Source organism: Canis lupus, chromosome 6 (assembly GCF_003254725.2).
Source record: "Canis lupus dingo isolate Sandy chromosome 6, ASM325472v2, whole genome shotgun sequence".
In the NCBI taxonomy this organism is placed as follows: Eukaryota; Metazoa; Chordata; class Mammalia; order Carnivora; family Canidae; genus Canis; species Canis lupus.
Window position 1 is genome coordinate 59,432,651 of NC_064248.1, and position 20,937 is coordinate 59,453,587.

General features: G+C 34.0%; 1 protein-coding gene across 2 annotated transcripts in view; it reads right to left on the reverse strand.

The window, feature by feature from the left end:
* PKN2 (protein kinase N2) overlaps positions 1–20,937 on the reverse strand; it is a 130,142-nt gene that overhangs the window by 59,975 nt on the left and 49,230 nt on the right. For both annotated transcript variants that reach the window (XM_025417745.3, XM_025417744.3), the window contains exon 3: positions 4,205–4,359. In XM_025417745.3, coding sequence (XP_025273530.3) covers positions 4,205–4,359 — 155 coding nt within the window. The remainder of the gene's footprint in view (positions 1–4,204; positions 4,360–20,937) is intronic.

A 20,937-nucleotide genomic window follows, 5' to 3' on the forward strand; every position in this document is an offset into this window, starting at 1 on the left:
TAGAGCCATAAAATTTACATTCTAATATTGATAAAGATGATAAAGAAATTGTGGAAATTATAATTTCAGGTATTAGTAATGCAATGAAAGAGATAAGGAGAGACGGGGCTGCTATTTTATACAGGGTAGCAGTAAAGAGCTTGCTGGAGTGTTAGCACCTAGCAGAAACTGTAATGAAGTGAGAGAAAAAGCCCCATGAAAGAACTTGAAAGAAGAGACATCTAGGCAGAGACACAGTAAATACAAAGCCTCTGGAGGTAAGAGTGTGCTTGATATGTTCAAAAGATAGCAAAGAAGATGATATCGCTAGAGTATAATGAGAGAGAATGAAAGCGTTTTTTAAAGGATAAAATCAGAAAGTAGACAGAGTAAATCATGTATGAACTTGCAGAGCCACAATAAGGACTCTGAATTCTGTTCTAAGGCATGCCAGAAAGCCAACTGAAGGTTCTGAAACAAGAGTGTGAAAATATGACTTGGCTTTTAGAAGGACACCTCTGGCTATCATGTGTGCTGGGGTAGTAGTTTTGTCATAGAGAATTCAATAACCAGAGTCCTGAAGATGATTTTTACCACCAAACTGAACTCGCTATCCCTGTCCCTACATTTGCTCCCCATTGGAAATTACCTATCCTTGTGAAGGGCACCAGCATTGACCAATCTGCCTACATACTCGATCTAAGAATCATCTTTGACTCTGCCTTCTTTCTCATAACCAGACACCACATACTTATTCTACCTAAATAGCTTGACTCTGTCTTCTTTGCTTTCACTGCTATTACAAGGGGAATGAACTCCTACAAAAGCCTACTTAAACTTGCTGCCTAAATACTTGACCCTTCTCTAATTAATTCTTCAAGTCTGAGAAAGATGATTGTGAACTTTCTAAATTTCACATATGATTATGTATTTACTCTGCTAAAAAGTCTTTTGGTAGCTCCATGTATCTTATAAGATAGAATATTAACTGCTTAATTTTGTCCAAAGTACTTTATAATCTGGTTTGTCTTTCAATTATGCTACACCTCTCACTGTAAGTCACTCACTTAAAGCTTTACTGGTGGAGAATAGGGGGCAGGAGGAGAGTCTTTTTGGAATAATCTGGAAGCCTTTCCCAAAATAAATGTACTTTCTTCTGGAGATTGAGATTCATTTACCCCTGAGGGCACGGCCTTCCACTGAAGATGCCTGTGACTGTTAAGTCTATCTACCTACCTCAGATATGTTGGGTAAGAAAGAAGTTCAGAGTTCCTCCTATAGCCATAGAGAAGCACTTCCATTTCTTAGACTAAGGCGTGCTCTTCAATAGTTCATTACTTTGTATCACTGGGTTTACCCATATCATCTTCCCTAGAAAGTAATTACCTTTTAAATTCCAAACCATTCTTCAAATCTCATATTAAGACTTTAATAATTTCTAATGGCAGTTAAGTGATTCTTATTCACTGATTCTAAAGTAACATAAACATACCACTATTATATAATGTAATTATTTACATGTACCTTTTTTGGATAGTGAAGTTTTTGAAGCAGGGTAATTATCTGTTAAGTACCTACTTTGTTATAAGGCATTAATTTTATTACATTTATACTCCAGGGCCCAGCAAAATAGCTAACAAACTGTTAAGTCCTTAACAAATAAATTAATATTCCACATAACTTCAGAGTTTACAATGTTCCCTAATCTCATAGAGATAGACTTTGACCCTCTGAGAGGTTTAAAAATGAGAAATGAAAACAAGACCAAATCTACACAGAAATAACTAGCAGGTCTACCTTGGGGCCTTTAGCATCTGGACCTCCACCTGACCCCTTCTCAAGTTAATAAATCTCCTAATTAAAAATAAAAGGCTATTAGAGTGCCTGGGTGGCACAGTCAGTTGAGCATTCAAACTCTCCATTTCAGCTCAGGTTGTGATTTTAGGGTTGTGTGACTGAGCTCTGCATCAGGCTTCACACTCAACTTGAAGTCTGCTAAAAGTTTCTCTCTCCTCCCTCTATCCCCACACCCACCTCTCTCAAATAATTAAATACATAAGTCGTAAAAAAAAAAAGGCTATTGGAAAATTATCTCTTGTTTTAGTAGAATGCTCATAGTTCTGTTCATTTTGGACCTGTGGTTATCATAAGTTACCTATTTGTTTTACTTTTAACATGTCCATAAACCTGTTCAAATTGGGGGTGGAGTGGGGGCAATTACCGATCATTTTGGGAATACAGTGAAATCTATGGCCTTCTCATTTATCCATCTATCAATATACACATTCACTTTTCCTTTAACTTCAAAAGGTTCATAAACTTATCAATCTAATCCATCAACTTTATATTTTAAAATGTTACTCCAAATGGTAGTAGCTAGGTAAATTTAATTTTTTTAAGATTTATTTTTTTGAGAGAGAGAGAGAGAGAGAGGCAGAGGGAGAGCAAGAGAGAGTCCTAAGCAGACCCACTGCTCAGCGTGGAGCTCAATGCAGGGCTCAATCTCATGATCCTGAGATCAGGACCTGACCTAAAACCAAGAGTCAGTGGCTCAACGGAGTATACCCAGGTGCTCCTGAATAAATGTAATGTAATGTAATGTAATGTAATGTAATGTAATGTAATGTAATGTAATGTAACGTAACGTAACGTAACGTAAAAGATTTTCTTAGGCAGAGACATAGGCAGAGAGAAGCAGGCTCCACGCAGGGAGCCCAAAGTGGGACTCGATCCCAGAATCATGGGATCATGCCCTGAGCCAAAGGCAGGTGCTCAACTGCGGAGCCACCCAGGTGTCCTGAATAAATTTAATTTTAAAACACCCAGCATAATATGATGCATTCACAGTTCCAAGAACATAGTATTTGCCTTAAAACAAAAAGTCCAAAATAACATTTGATAAAAATGAAAAATGTTCAAAATTAAAGGTCAATACTAAACCTAACAGAGGAAACAACTCTACCATACCTTATGAGTGTTTAAAGTTAATAAAATATGCTATTAAGTCTCATATAATAAACCAAGTAGAAGCAAATCTATTTCTCTAAAAATAACTTATAAATTCATTTGAAATATGGTATGTAATCTAATTTTCATTATTAAACTTAAAAAATATTATTAACATAGACACATTTCTTTTTTAGCATCTTTCTAGATTCTTTGGCTGAGTAGGCAGGATGCATGGAATCAAGTAAACCCCCCCCCCCCATTTTAAATTCTTAAACAAAACAAAACAAAAATACAACCTAGTAACTTTTATTCTGAAATTACTTAGGAAATATCTATTAAAATATGAAAGAAACATTAATTTGCAGAGGCAAGAACTTTAAATTAGTTGAGAATAACAAAGTAAATTTTATAAGTGCATCTTTCTAAGACTTTTTGGAAATTTAGTTATAGAACCTTATATTGGAAAGAACCTTTAAAATAATCTGGATCAGTGGTTCCCAGCATTTTCTCTTCTACATTGTATGGCAGAATAAGGACATATTTCCATTAGTAACAATTGCTTGTTATAAAATGATTTTCTATTAGGAGTTACATGCCCATTCCAGATTCCCCAAGAACCCACAGCTCTACTCCAAACAATCGCTACCACTAGAATGTCCTGTTTTTTCATTTGTCCTTTCCTAAAAACCTGTATATAGTGATGGAAAATTCATTAAAGTCTAAATTTTAAAAAATAACCTTTTTGTTTTAGAACATTTTAGGTTCACAGGAAAGTTGCAAACATGGAGAGCTCTTGTGTACCCTTAACTCATATAGCTAAATTTTTTTTTCTTGATTGGTTTTGGTAAGAGTAAACAATTTTAAAAACATAATTTAAAAAACTATTTTTTTCTAACTTGTTCTATTGTCAATATTTTCAAATTTGAAGGCTAAAATGGTCTTAGAAGTCATAATACATTGTGTAAAAGCAGCAAAATCACAGTAAGCACAAAAATGTAAAAACTGTGGTACTACAGACCATGAAAAGGATACTTGTTTACAGTGTAGGACCTTAAAGAACAAGGTAGATAGAGCACCTTGTTTGACTTCAGCTGGGAGCATGCACATCAGACAACTCACATTTTTCAGCCCTCTGTGCATGTCCACATGACTGTGAAAGTGCCACAAGTACTGATGCTGGGGTGACAAATAAATTTTATCAGGTAGGTGAATTCACACATACGGAATCTGCAAATAATGAGGACTGACTGTATACATTTACATTTATAGTACTTACCTTTGAAGACCCATTTGAATACATCTGTATCATGTTCTCTGCACCTTGTTTTACTTTAAGTTCTATATCCAACTGTTTTTGTAAGGCCATCAATCTATTACTGCTAGTGGAACAACGAGGATCACTGTTGGGAGTATCTGGAGTCCTTGGGCAATCTGTAAATTAAATAGTATGTCAAAATTACTAATTAGGCGGCTTAAAATGAAAAGTTAATATTCTCAAAGAATAAAGAATTATAAGGTTTGAGATGAGCTTAATGTCACCTAAAGGGAATCTCCTTTTGCTTACAGATAATGCAAGATTTCAAGCCAAGAAAATGTTCAGAGTTGCAAGATCATCTGCCAGGAATACACTGAGTCTGTAACTGAATTAGATCATTGCCTCAAGTTTTCCCAAAACTATTATGTTTAAATTAAATAAAATAATTTGACTCGTCTATTCAACTACTGAACTAAATCTCTACTTACTACCTGATTGGTTAGAGAACAAAGCATACTTAAACATTATACAAATTCCTCTAAAGTAATTCTTTGTAAATAGGACTAGGGGTATTTCAAATAGAAGGCCAGCATTCTTTATAGTAATAACTTAAACATACGTATTAAAGACTTCACATTTTGTTTTCTACTAGGAGGATGTTCACAATGGAAAGTGTTTCAAGGATACCGATTGAATGATACCACATTGCTGATTGGGGGATATCTAAAGCTTCAAGTCCATGGTTTCTTATAAAGCATACAGAAGTGCTTCTATTGTTAAAATAAAAACAAAAACTTCAAATAGAACCTTCTAATTATTTTGGGTAACCCATTATTGTTGAACTATTTCTACCATATAACTAAAATTCTTTATATTGAAGTTCATCATCTTGTGTTTTATCTATTATAGGTCCCTTGCTTATAAAAAAAGAACCTAGAAGACTAGGGTACTAGACCTGGTTTAGTTATAGCCAAGTAACTTGGCTATCATTGGAAAATTATCTAAAGTGCAAGTTACTTAACCTTTCTGCTTCACGGTTAAGTGCAATAAAAGATGGTGTGATCAACTGATTTTAATGAGTGTTTACATTCCTTTAAAAAAAATTAGTGAGTTTAAAACATTTCAACAGGGGCACCTGGGTGGTTCAGTGGCTGAATGTATGCCTTTGCCTCAGGTCATGATCCCAGAATCCAGAGATAGAGCCTCGCATCAGGCTCCTCGTGGGGAGCCTGTCTTTCCCTCTACCAGTCTTCCCTCTCTCTGTATGTCTCTCATGAATAAATAAATTACTTTAAAAAAATCTTTAAAAACTCAACATAATTCAATTAACTTGCAAAAATATAGGTGCTATGCTAGATACTGACATAAAATACCATTTTATCATTTATATACTATGTTACAAAGTGTAAGTCTTGATGTAAGGGCTCTATAAACTCATCAATCCTCATAAACAGTTCTATAATAAGCACTACCCATACTATAGAAAAAGAAAACTAGGGCACAGAGTGGTTAAGAAACCAGCCCAAGGTCATAGATCTAGTAAGTCAGTTCCATATCAAAGTCTACCTTAATAGTTGCTGTGCTATGCTGCCTCTTTGCCATTTAAAAACCTTGTAAATATTATACTAGACTCTGCGTGTGCATATTTACATATATAACAGTATAATTATACACATATGTATATGTATGCATATTAATCCTTAAAATAACTTGAGACAGATATTATCCACGTTTTACACATCACAAAACAGAAAAGTCACAGTTACTAGCTGAGATTCAAATTCAAGAAAAGTTTTTATTGTAACTGAATTCCCCACATTACAAAATAGCTGGTCCAAACGTTGATTTTATAGGTGACATACTCATATTAAAAATCTAATATTAAGCATAGATAACTTTTCAGATCAGGCTCACAAAAGAACTACTTAACATACTGCTATGGACAGAATGTTAATGTTCCCTCAAATATACATGTTAAAGCCCTAATGTGATGGTATTGGCAGCGAGCCCTTTGGGAAGTAATTAGATCAGGATGGTCTCTATCATGTAAGGATACAAAGATGCTGTCTGCAAACCAGGAAGAGGTCCATTACCAGAACTCTGACCCTGCTGGCATCTTGATCTGAGTTCCCAGCCTCCAGAACTGTGAGAAATATTAAGCCACTCAATCCATGGTATTTTGTTGAAGCAGCCTGAACTAAGACATATATATCAGAGTGGTTAAGGGTACCTAGGTCTGAATCTCAGGTTTGGAACTGAGATTTAGTACAAACCATATAATAGGGGGTAAAACTACTTAATAGCTCTCTTGTGCCTCACTGTCCTTATTGAAACAGTAAAAATAGCATCAAGCTCACGGGATTATTGTGATTAAATAAATTACATTTAAAGAGCTTAGAAAAACGTATGGTGCACAGTAAATATTCAATAAACATTAACTAGTAGTAGTCCTTATATGAAGTGTAAGCATATCTCCTGTTGTGTCCATAAATGAATTGCACATTACAGTAATGACTAAAAAGTTAGGTGTATTCAGATCTGTGAACAGTTAGGGTTTCTTCTTCTTCCTCTTCTTTTTAGCATAAATGATACTTTTGTAAGAAATCAAAATCACATAAAATTTGGTGTATAAAGTTAATTTATAGTAAGCACATTTAAAAAAAAGAACTGGGATGCATTCATAGAAGGCCCTCAATTGAGAAATGTGTGGAAATGTGTTGTCTGTAAAATAGTTGATGGTGTTTAGCCTAGGGTGAGAAAGAGAAAAGATTCTTGCCTAAATATTTAATTATATGCTTATGAAAGAAGCTATCCACTTACTATTTCCCCACCAGGCAAAGAATTAGAACAAATAGGTAAAGGTAGTGAGGATAAAAATTTTATCATAAAGAGAAATTCCTTACATTTTAAGTTATCTAACAATGAAAAGATTCCTTAGAATGTAATAGAATTCCTTGTTTCTGGAAGCATTTACACAAAAGCTGTATTATAATCTGTTAAAGACGCTATATAAGAAATTCTTGCACATTAAAACAGGTTGTACTAAGACACTGGAAAGATACATTGATTCTAATAGTCTGTGAATTTGTAATATTATAAAACCTAACACTATTTTTTATGGAAAACTATGTCCTCAGTTTTAATAAGGATTATAAAAACATAAGAAATAACATAATGATTAGGGGTCTGGGCTCTGGAGGTCAGAATGCCTTGATTAAAATCCTGTGGCTACTGCTTATTGGTGTGGTCTTGATCATATACTTACTTCACATCTCTCTGTTACAGTTTCCTCAGCCACAAATTGGGGGTTATTGTGAAGATAAACCCTGCATAGTGCTTAGGCCAATGTTTAGGGCTCAATAAAATTACATGTCAGGGCACAGTTAAGTAGCTGGTATTTCTCCTCATTTAATCTTCAAAGGAACTCACAAGTTTGTAACACAACCTTATTTTACAAATAGAACCAACTAAAACTTAGATCAAGTAATTTGCAAAAGTCTTAAAACTATATGCCAAGGCAGAAATTTAACTTTAGATAGGTCTAGTTTTATAAAGCCCAGTTTTTACTTATTTAGAAATTAGAGAACCATTTTGCTGTCCACTCAGATTTTGCTTATTTTTCCTTTTAACGAACTACTTTTCTTCTCTCTAGTTCCCTTTCTTATAGGTTACGGTAAATTCTAGCATTATAAAACATATGGGTACCAGTATATTAGTTAAACTTTTCTTCATGGTGAAACATATTTCAAAACAGGGATAACCAGAACTCCCCATTAATGTTCTCCTTTCAAAAAAGGAAATGTAAAAAAATTCTGTAAGATGAAATTATTTTTCCACTCTAAGAAGAGCAAATGTTGAATCTATTCTTAAGTACATACTTTGCCACTTTAAAAACCCCATGACTGAGAATCATGTCAAATCTCCATTTGCTGCATTTATTTGCTGTACCTACCAAACCAGTTGTGTGTGGTGGTGGTGGTGGTGGTGGTGGTGGTGGTGGTAGTGGTTGGGATTACAGGAATTATTTGTACTTCTTATCTTCTAAACATTGTCATACAATTTAAAATATATTTTATACAAATAACAAGGTTTTTCTTTCTTTCTTTCTTTTTTTTTTTTAAGATTTCATTTATTCATTTGACAGAGATAGCACACGCAGGGAGAGAGGCAGAGGGACAAGCAGGCTCCCCACTAAGCAGGGAGCCTGACACAGGGCTGGATCCTAGGACCCTGGGATTATGACCTGAGCTAAGGCACGCTTAAGTGTCTGAGCCACCCAGATACCCCAGATAACAAGGTTTTTAGTATAATGTTTATGTATTAGATCAAAAGAGTCCCAAATAAGGTCCTACTTTTATAGCTAGGCGTTGAAATAAAGGCTTTATGCTGACTAGCTCTAAGCTAACTTTCTATTACTGTTTTTTGTCAAATTCTATGTTTGCTTTAAAAAAATCTTTATCTTTCCAAAATGCAATGTACCTGTTTTCCTTCATGCTACTGTTAACTCAGCTTAGGCAAGATTTTTTTCTTCCTTAACCATCCCCCAATCTGATCAGGTGCCCTTTATAATATGTCTTTAAGTATTTTTTTCTTCCCTTCACTGAAATATATATATTATACAGTATTAAAATGGTCTATTTTTGTGTCTGTTTTCCCTCTGAGACTACAAGCATCTTGAGTGCTAGGACTTAGACTTAACTATTTTAATGGATTAGTTTAACAGCAAATTAGACACAGAAAAATAGCACACTAGTACTGAAAAATACGTAAGCTTAAAAATGAAGTGGAGGGAATGGAAAATAAAAGATTAAAAGGACAAAGGACTGAAAAATATCTAAATATATCTTACTGTATTTCAGAAGAAAAAAAGGAAATATGATGATTCAAAGACATTTTTGTGAAGAGAAAAAGACAAATTTTTCAGAACTTATAAAAGATACCAATCCATGACTTAAAGCTATCCAATCAACTCTAAGCAGATATATATAGGGAAAAAAGTTCATACTTAGACACATCATGGTAAAACTTCAAAAAAAAAAAAAATCAAAGACAAAGAGAAAATCTTAAGAGCAGTCTATGAAAGAGTACCTTTAAAGAAGCTACTATAGACAGAGAACTTTTCAAAAATAGCAATGAAAGCTAGAAAACAGAATGAGTTTCTCTATAAGATATAATTATCAAGCTTCTATTGCAAATTCAGTGAAAATACCTTGCAAGAATGAAGAAAAACTAAAACACTACCAAGATGGAAAGAATGTCACAAACTCTTAAAAAGAAAACTCAAAGTGATACACAAATTGGTATATCAAAAGAGAAATAAGGAATGAAGAGCACAGAAAACGGTTTACATGTGAGAAACTTTAAATTTTTTAAAAAGATTTTCTTTATTCATGAGAGACAGAGAGAGAGAGAGAGAGAGAGAGAGAGGCAGAGACACAGGCAGAGGGAGAAGCAGGCTCCATGCAGGGAGCCCGACATGGGACTTGATCCTGGGTCTCCAGAATCACGCACTGGGCTGAAGGCAGTGCTAAACTGCTGAGCCACCCAGGCTGCCCTACATGTGAGAAACATTAAATGACTACTATATAAATCAATTTAAAAAGCCGTGTAAGGGTTTTAAGAAAGCAAGAATAAAAAATAAGCCAACAATAACAGATATGGGTAAGCCGAGGTATGCTAAGGCCTCTGAATTATATAGAGATGGGAAAGAACAGTGATTAACACTAGTCTTTAATAAACATGCATTTTGTACTAAATTAACCAAATTTTCCAAAATAATTGACTATAAAAATGGCAAGAAAGAAAAAGAAACACTGAAAGCACAAAATACACACCCAATTACATCAGTAATTATTTAAATATAATAGACTAAATGATTTAGGTAAAAGACAAAGATCTTACAATGATTAAAAAATTAGTCTGGGTAAAAACAAATAAAACTAAATGCAACTATATGTTGTTTACAAGAGACTATCTAAAACATAGTAATACAGAAAAGCTGAAAGTAAAAGAGTAAAGATATTCCATGCCATCAATAATCCCAACCCCCAAACTATATTTATAATGGGCAAAAGATATCTTCAGCACAAAAATTACTGGAGAGAAGAAATTCACGTCATAACAATAGAAGGTTCAATTCACCAGAAAGATAATTCTAAATTTGTAGGTGCTCAAAAACATGACCACAAAAGAGCAAAAATTAAAAGAATTAAAAAAAACAGCAACTCCAGATTCCACTAAGTATTAATAGTGTTTTTGGTAATGAATTGAATAAGCAGACACAAACCCAGGTAAAGATGCAGATTTTAACACAAATAAATTCCTAACCTATAAATATACTAAGAATAACAACCAACTGGAGAATATGCATTATTTTTTTTGGCACACACAGAACATAGAGTCTCAGCAAATTTCAAGGGACTACAGTGTAATTAATTTAGAAAAAAAATTTAGAAAAAAATCCATATATAAAGGATAACTGTAAAGTCTCATGTTTAATTACTAAGAAATACACTTTTAAATAGTTCATGAGACAACAAAAACATAATGATAATGAGAAAATATTTCAAACTGATTAAAACTTTAGGTGGTATCAGCATCATGGGTCATAGATGTTCCTCCTTTTTTAACAATAAATTAGACACCCATGTATGAAAAGAAATGCCTTTGCTGAATTTGTGGTATCCAGTACCAGAGGCCAAAGGACCTGGAAGCAGTCTCGCCCACATTAGCCCCAGTAATAGGCAGACAAATCTTGGTAATTTAAAATGAATCAAAGACTTAAACACAAGACCTAATACCATAAGACTCTTAGAAGAAAATGTAGGAAAATAATGTAGCCCTCAATAATGGTCTTGGCAATAATTTTTTGGATGTAACAACAAAAGCAAAAATAAACTCAACCTACATAAACTAAAAAGTTCCGCAAAGGAAAAAAAAAATAAAGAAAAAGTGTCCTTGAAGGCTGTGGAGATACAGGAATCCTTGTATATTGCTGGTTGGAATATAAATTGGTTTAGCTATTATGGAAAACAGTATGGAGTTTCCTCAAAAAATAAAAAATAGAGCTACCATATTCAGCAATCCCACTCCTGGGTATATATTTAAAAGAAATAAAACCGTATCTAAGAGATATGTGCACACCACCCATGTTTATTGAAGCATTTATTCACAATAGTCAAGATCTGAAAAAAACCTAAAGTCTACGGCCATACCACCCTGAATGCGCCTAATCACATCTGAAAACAACCTAAGAGGGAATCCCTGGGTGGTGCAGCGGTTTGGCGCCTGCCTTTGGCCCAGGGCACAATCCTGGAGACCAGGGATCGAATCCCACATTGGGCTCCCGGTGCATGGAGCCTGCTTCTCCCTCTGCCTATGTCTCTGCCTCTCTCTCTCTCTGTGTGACTATCATAAATAAAAAAATAAATAAATAAATAAAAAAGAAAAGAAAACCTAAGGATCTATCAATAGTAGTATGGATAAAGAAGGTGTTGAGTGTATACTGCATGTATGTATATATACACACATGCAAAATGGAATATGTATTATTCAGCCATTTAGGGCATGGATATTGAGGGCATAATGCTAAATGAAGTAAGACACAGAAAGACAAATATTGTATGATATCACTTATATGTAGAATCTAAAAAAGCTGAGATATCACAAAATAGAATATACAATGGTGGTTACCAGATGCTGAGGGTGAAAAAATTGAGGATGTGTTAAGGGTACAAACATGGAATTGGTAAACAAATGGGTCCTAGAGATCTAACGCACAGTAGAGTGATTACAGACGATAATGCTTTATTATAAACCTCAGAGGTACTAAGAGACTAGATCTTAATTGTTCCTACCACAAAAAAAGATGTGATTTGATAATAGCTGATGCTATGGTGGTAATCATATTGCAATATAGAAATGTACCAAACCAACACTGTTGTAAACTTCAATGTACATAATGCTACATGCCAATTACATATCAAGAAAAATAAATTTTTAAAATTTTACATACGGAAAATTTTGTGATGCAGTTAAGTAATACTGAGAGGATATTCATAAACCCTGAAGATATATTAGAAAAGAGAATTTAAAGTTCTAAGCATCTGTCTCAAGTTAGTTTTTTAAAAATAGCCAAATAATTCCAAAAAGAACAGGAGAAAGGAAGTACTAAAAATTAGGGCATAGATTAACGAAATCAAATACCCAGAAGAAAGGCTCGGTGAAAAAAAATTTTTTTTTTTTTTTTTTTGTAAAGAAGCAGAATAATGAGAAGTCTTAGAAAAGTGGTCAAGGAAGAAAAATGGAGAACATACCCATATTAGGAATGAAAGAGGGAATATTCCTACAGATATATGCTGACTTTAAATGGCTAACACAGATATTATATAAATTATATCAATAAATTTGAAAATTATATTAAATGGAGAATATTTTAAGAAATTAATTTCACCAAAAATAACTTTTTAAAAAGAGAATTTCCTATAAAATTCAAAGTGCTGGGACACCTGTGTGGCTCAGTCAGTTAAACGTCTAACTCTTGATTTCCACTCAGTTCATGATTCCAGGGTTTTGAGATCAAGCCCAGCATTAGGCTCTGTGCTGGCGTGGAGCCTTCTTAAGATTCTCTCTCTCTCCCTCTGCCTCTCCCTGCACGCCTGCCCCCCCACTCCAAAAAATAAAAAAATAAAAAACCAAAAAAATAAAATGCTATGAGACACCTAAATAGTAAAAAATATTTGCACTTCGTTAAGTACTAACGTCAAACTCCATGCTCCATCTCTCTTGCTTAAAATAAGAGGCAAGTTAAGGGGGAAAACAAAATTTCTCAGTTTCACAGTTGGGAGCTAGGAAGAAGGCACATGGTGCATGTGACCAAATTCCAGGGCAGATACAAGTAGACATCTGTAGCTTTACCTTTCTGAGAATGCTTTTGCTTTTCTGATAAAAAGAGACTTGTTAAGCTCTTATTATCCTGGTGGACTAAAGCTTGGATTTTAGTAAGAGCCCAAGAAAAGGATGTGGGAAAAACCTACAAAGTGGGCAATCAGATCAGAAAAAACTTATTTTTTTTAAGAAAGAGTTTATTCATTTATTCATGAGAGACACATAGAGAGGCAGAGACAAGACACAGGCAGAGGGAGAAGCAGGCTCCTTGTAGGGAGCCCAATGCGGGACTTGATCCCGGGACTCCAGGATCACACCCTGAGCCAAAGGCAGAGGCTCAACCACTGAGTTACCCAGGCATCTAAGAAAAAACTTAAAGACAGACATCTTAAAAGGTACCATCCACAATGGCCGAATTATTAGTTGACTTGTCTTTGGCTTGGGATGATGGTGGTGAAGGAGAATGGATATTCTTTAAATTCCTACTACTCTCATGTAGGTTTGACACAGAAAATCATACTGTCTACATGGTCCCCAAAAACTTGGCTTAAATTTATTTTAATTGATAACACTTTCAGGTATCTTACCAAAAGAAATGCAAATCTTCTTTGAAAACATTCAGACCAAGGGGCGCCTGTGTGGTGCAGCTGGACAACCTCTTGGTTTCTGCTCAGTTCGTGATCTAAGGGTCATGGGACTAGGTCCACATCAGGCTTGGTGCTCAGTGCAGAGTCTATTTGAAATTCCCTTTCCCTCCCCTTGTCCCTCCTGCTTGTGCTCTCTCATAATTAATGAATTAATTTAGACCTAGAAGAATTCCCACAGATAAAGTTCTAGTGAAAGTATGTACACAATTAGGAACCACAAAGCTCAGGTAGAAAAAAAAAATTCGCCATGAATGAAAAAAGCTACAGGAGTAGTACGGCAAAAATTTCACTTATTGTCATTATTTTATACTGAATGTAAAAAAGCATATTTAATATGTAAAACTAAATACAAAGGGTATCAAAGGAATGATCAGGACAAGACCTATCAAAAATTACCAAGATTAACAAAACAGAACTTCTAGTATTAAAAAATATGTAACAGAAATCAGAAATATATGTGATCAAATATATGTGATCAAGAGCAAACTGGACACAGGTAAAAAGAATACCAGAGAAATGGAGATAGACTTGAAGAAATTATCATGTATCTAACTGGAGTTCCAAAATGAAAGATCAGAGGGAATACAGGAGCTGCAATATTAAAAACAAAACAAAACAAAAACAAAAAACAAAAAACCCAGGGGCTAAGAAATTACCATAACTGATGAAATATGCAAATCCCAGATTCAGTAGAGTAGAAAGTAGAAAAAAAAAAAAGAAACAGTAAATGCAGGTAATAATTATATCTAATTTGTGGACCTGAAGATCAAATGATAGAACTAGAATATGGACAGCAATGGCCTACAAATTAAGAGGAGTTAGGCAAATTGGAGTTACAGTATTGCATGTATGGTACGGGAAGAGGGAAAAAAAATCACTCAGAGTCTAGCTGATAAACAGAAATCAAAGGGAATATAACACAAGGAACTGCGTATATCATATATATCCAGGTATTATGCAAAGGACAAAGGACAAAAAAGTAACAAAGTTAAAGAGCTTAGTCAGGTGTACTACTTTGGAAGTCATCAAAAAACACGATGTAGTTAAAATATCCCTAGCGTTGAGATTTTCCAGAGCCAGAATGATGAGTAAAAATTAAATTTGTTACTAGTTTTGCCAACACTGTGTAGAGCAACAGATATGCTGTTTTGGTGCTTTCAATATTTCCTCTAAAACCACAACTGAGTAGTTAGGCTTCTAAGATGAATTAGAGTTCTAGAATATAGGAGCAGTCCATATGCTTAAAATGATCCTGATTACTTAAGGGCCAGCCTTAAACTGGTTCCTTGATTCTTCTGGAGGTATGACCCGAGTCTTCCCAGGCCCAAGAAAGCTTTCTCAGACTCTACTTACGTCCAACAAGGTGTTTCATTAGAAGAGCTTAAGTGCTCATAATTGACCTTCCATCAGGCTATTAAAAACACTTTATTCACAAAACACCCTAGAAAGGACATAAATAGTCCATCCTCAGGTTTCACAACCGAGAAAAACAAGGCCTGGAGGAGATGCAAGTGGTATACAACCACACAATTAAATAATGATCCAATGTGGATGAGATCTCAGATCATATAAGCTTTGATCTTTATTTTATACCCAGCTGGCTTCCAATGCTCAATATTAATGAAGTGCTACTTGTACACCAGGATGTCTGCTTATAGAACACAGGCTATTTACTTACTGTATTTAAAAAAAAAACAAACAAGAAAAATATATGGGCAGCCTGGGTGGCCCAGCAGTTTAGCGCCGCCTTCAGCCCAGATGTGATCCTGGAGACCCGGGATGGATTCCCACGCCGGGCTCCCTGAATGGAGCCTGCTTCTCCCTCTGCCTTTGTCTCTGCCTATCTCTGTCTCTCATGAATAAATAAATAAAATCTTTAAAAATAAAATAATGCAAGAGGAAATATAGTTGAAGTAAACCTAGCCAAATTTATATTAATCAGAGTAGTATGCTGAAGCATCTGCATACTATTTATCTATCTCCTTCACAAACTTCCATCTGAAGTCTTAACTACTGTTCACTTGCCAACATTCTGGTTTTCACCTGATACTTATAAATTGATATTTTAAGAATAAACTGCTCCAGAATCTTGCCATGTATTACAGATTATATTAACTCATACTTCTCCCCAAATTAAGCATTTGTGTTTAAACAAATATGCTTACTTTATACAGCTGTTAGAACCTGCTCAGACTATAATAAATGCTCATTTAGTATTAATGGATGCTTAATCAGTTCTTTTGTATATTCAGGATGACCTTTCTCATATGTCATCAACTAAAGTAATGTTGCTGAGATCCTCTATAACTAGTACAACCTCTGGTTTAGCTTAATATTTTACAAAAATAGCAGAGATAAGATTGTGAGCTGTAATACTTAAGGTAGGCAAATGAGGCATTAAAAATTTCAGAATCACTTTATCTGTTATATTACACCTTGAAGTTTGAAAACTGCATATTGTATCTCCTGGTAGAGACAACTTTTTCATTCTGTACCTAACTCTACCTAAGGCATGCATATCTCTTTCACAAATTCTCTTAAAGACGTTGCTACTTTTCTTTGTTCCTATCTCTGATTACAATAATGTGTGTCATCAATCACTATACACCTGTTAAGACTGGTTAAAAAATATATTAATAATACCAAGTGCTGAAGAGGATGTGGAACTAGAGCTCTCATATATTCCTGATGAGAATGAAAAAACTGATATAGCAACTACTGAAAACATCTTGAAGTTTTTATTTTTTTATTCCAAGTTTTTATTTAAATTTTAGTTACCAAATATGGTTAAAATTGGTTTCAGGTGTAGAATTTAGTGATTCATCACTTAACTATACAACACCCAGTACTCATCATAACAAGTGCCCTCCCTTAATTCCCATCACCCATTTAGCCCATCCCCAGCCCACCTCCGTCCATCAACTCTGTTTGCTCTTATGGTTTGCTTCCCTCTCTCTCTCCTTTCCCTTCCTCTATGTTCATCTGTTTTGTTTCTTCTAATGCTAAACATATACTCTATAATATGATTTAGCAATCACACACCTAAGTATTTACTAAAGTGAATTAAAAACATGTTCACACAAAAACCTGTTAATGCGTAGTTCTAGTAGCTTTACTGATAATAGACAAAAACTGGAAAACCATCTTAATGTTCTTAGATAATAGATAAACAAGTTGTGGTACATCCATCTAAAAGACTTACTACTCAGCAATAAAAAAGAATAAACTATTGATAAATGCAAAAACCTGGATGAATCTCAAAATGCAATACTCCGAAAGAAGCAGTCTCAAAAGATTACATACTTTAGGACTTCCTTTATATGACATTGTTGAAAAGCAAACAATCTGGACAGAGAATAGACCAGAGGTTACCAAGGGATATTGAATGGGGAGAGGATCTGACTACAAAGAAAAAGCCCTGTTCTTTTTTCTGATTGTGGTGGTTAGATAAACCTGGCATATGTTAAAATTTATGAAATGGTTTACCAAAAAAGAATCAATTTTACTGCATATTAGTTTTAGAAAAGTGTATCATCAAAGAATTTAAGTATTAGGAATCTACAAATCATGTAATCTCATGATTTTAAAGATGAGGAAACAAATCTACGAATGTTTTTTTTTTTTTAATTTTTATTTATTTATGATAGTCACACAGAGAGAGAGAGAGAGGCAGAGACACAGGCAGAGGGAGAAGCAGGCTCCATGCACTGGGAGCCCGACGTGGGATTCGATCCCGGGTCTCCAGGATCGCGCCCCGGGCCAAAGGCAGGCGCTAAACCGCTACGCCACCCAGGGTTCCCCAAATCTATGAATGTTAAAAGTGACTTGCTACTTAATGATCACAATTACTCAATGGCAATCCTTTAAGACTTCAAAACTTAATACAAAGTACGGTTACCTCAGAATGAGAAATTCAGTCAGAAACAAAAAATATGTAGAATTATGTAACAAACCAGGCCACAGATTTCACACATATTTTGATACATATAAAATTTAACTACAGTTTTTATGCCACATTTATGTGGATAGGCCAAGAATAAAAAAAAATTAAATTTTTACTTCTATTCAAGAAAGACTTTATAAACTGCACCTTAGTCATTAAGAAAAACTCCTTCAACATAGTCATTATCTCAGAATTTAGAGGAATTTCTAAGGTTAACTCTAAAAAATTATCAATATTATTAGTTGTATACTAAATCAGTATTTCACTTCTGGATATTCTAGATAGTAAAGAAAATATCCATTACTTCAATAGGGAAAAAAACAGTCTAAGTTTGGTGTAACATGAGAAAATGGAAACAGGTAGAGGTAGAAGAAAAGGAAATAAGATGAAAACAGAGGGGCCTGGGCTATACTTAACAAAATATGACAAATATTCTTACTCTCTTCTTTAGGGATGACACACAAAAGTTTAATATTCAAGATACTGGTTCTTTCCCAAATATTTCCTTTAGGAGTCTCAAGTGTCAACTAAGACTTAGATTGCCACTCCACTTTACAAAGATCCAGTAATCTTTTCATAAGATGCATTCAGCCTCATTCTAACAATATCTGTATAATTCCCATGTGGGATAATAATACCGATGAGACTATCTTGAAGTATATAAAAGGTAAAGAGGGCATAAGCATGAAGAAAACATCAAAAAAAATTAATTTCTTGCTACTCTTAAGGATAAATGAACACTCTCATATATTTTACCAATAACAGTCCCAAATGTTCAGATCTTGATATTATAACATGCAACATTTCAGAGTTTTAAAAGTCTTGAAGTTTATCTTGAATAAAAATCCTTATTTTACAAATATGAAACTAAAGATTAATAGAGTTAATTATTGCAGAGGTGAATTAAGCAGGTCTCCTAACTACTTACATAGTAATTTTTCACACAATGCAGACTTAGATTTTATCCCTCTTTGAGTCATTCTGCTTGCATACCACCAAGATGAGAGGAACACTTGTTATTCCACACACTTTAGAGAACTAAAAGCAAAGAACTATGTCTTTGAATCTTGTCAGACCTAATCTAAAATAAATGATTTTGTTTACCTTAATACACAATATAAAACACGTACAATTTTATGGCAATCTAACCTAAAATTAATGTTGAACCACCTATAATCTTGTGTTGTTGTTTGCTTTTACTGTTGTTAAGTAATGAGGAAAAAAAGAAAAAAAAACTTATTACCAAGTTGTGTGACTATACCATTTGCAAAGAGAACTATTTTTTTAATGAACTCCAATTTTAACAAAATTGTCAAGTTTATTCCACATAAACTTAAAGTATTAAGAAATCATAGTAGAAATTTATATTGTATATAACATTTGCCCTGCAATTATATGAAAATTCAATATTAAATGATAGTAAAAGGGGCACCTGGGTGGTGCATGTAGTCAGTGTAGTGTCTGACTCTTGATTTTGGCTTAGGCCATAATCTTAGGGTTGTGAGACTGAGCCCTGCATTGGGCTCCAAGCTGGGCATGGAGTCTGCTTAAGATTCTCACTCCCCCTCTCCCTCTGCACTGGCCCACCCACAGGCCCCTAGGCTCAAAAAAAAAAAAAAAAAAAAAAAAAGGAAAAGAAAAGAAAGATCAGTAAAGAAAACTGATTTAACTTAAAACTTTTATTCAAGGCTTTGTTCCCTAAGCTATTAAATTTTTAAAGCACTATGATAAAGTCTATTTTGCTATTAATTATAAGAATACAAGAGTTTTATTTGCTGGTTTTTCTTTTTTTGAGATACACAACTAAACAGGTACTATGTTCCAGGCTCTATGATTAGCCTTGAAAAAAGGTGAATAAAAACATGTCTTATCCTCAAGGAACATGCAGTTTAGTGATTTAAACATGTAAAGATTTAAACATGTTCAATTACAATGTAACATGATACAACAATGAATGTACAAAGCAGAACAAAGAAAGATAATCAGAGAAAGTCCGGGAAGATTTCACAGTGATATCTGAATTGGCTTTTGAGAAAGAAAAATAATTTGATAGTAGGACTTCAAGGTCATTTCCTTATATGAAACTCTAAGAAAGACAAACCTATAGAAGGTAGATGAATGGTTGCCTAAAGCCTAAAGCCAGGGATGCGGACTGGAGCCTAACTGACAATTACTGTATACAAGAGTACCACCGATGGGCATTTTATCATATGTAACTTATACTTCAGTAAAGTTAATTTTTTTAAAGGGACTGGGGAAACCAAATGTGTTACACTTTGTTTGGCAAAAATTCTCAATATTCCAATTACAAGGTAGTTATCAGTATTCTGTGAGGAAAAAAATGTTTTCTCTAAATAAACAGAGTTTAAAGCTCCAGCGCCATTTCTTATTTTAGACTTCTCCTAAAGAAGTAATGGGCAAAAAATGCAGAGCTTGGCAGAGTTCCAATAGAACAAGCTATTTCTAAGTTTATGTGATATTGCTAAGAAAAGCGTTTTCATAATATGAATCTCCATTTATATATAATTATTGAATGTGTGGGGTAAGAGAATACTAGATGAGGAATTTAAGAGTTCTTAGCTAACTTTATTATTCTGGGAAAATTAATTCACATCTTTGGGATTATTTTGGCTTTAAAATAAGAAGACTAAAAAAAAAATAAAAAATAAAAAAAAATAAAATAAGAAGACTGATTTCTCTATGATTTCTGTCATTTTTAAGATTCAGTTGTTCTTACGAGGTTGAAATCTCTACATAGAGTCTCCAAATGAAATCCCTAAGGTAAATCCCAGATGTTGAAACCGATGCATTAAAGTAAGTTTTATTAAGTACACAGAATATCTGAAGTATTTTATCCAATGTTTTAGATTGGTAATTTGAGGTTCTTAGTCATTTTTGCTTATATCTATTATATTTTATTAACTAATCTCACAGATACTTCCAAAATTTCTATGATGTTGGATACATTACTGTACATATACCACTCCTTTTATCTGCAAATGAAGACATCGAAGATTATAGAGATTACAAACTTTGCTCAAAATACTATCTTTGCAAAGACAAAACTATTAGACTAATGTGTCTTATATGATTTTTTAAATAAAAAGTTTTAGAAAGAATACATATATAAATGGATAAATATTGGTACAAATATGGGAATTTTTCTTCTAGAAAGATATACAAAAAGTTAGTAAGTGCTACCTTTAGGGAGAGAGCCTAGGTGGAGAGAGGTAATTTTTCTATTTTTACTTTCTGTACCACTGAAAAATTTCCAATAT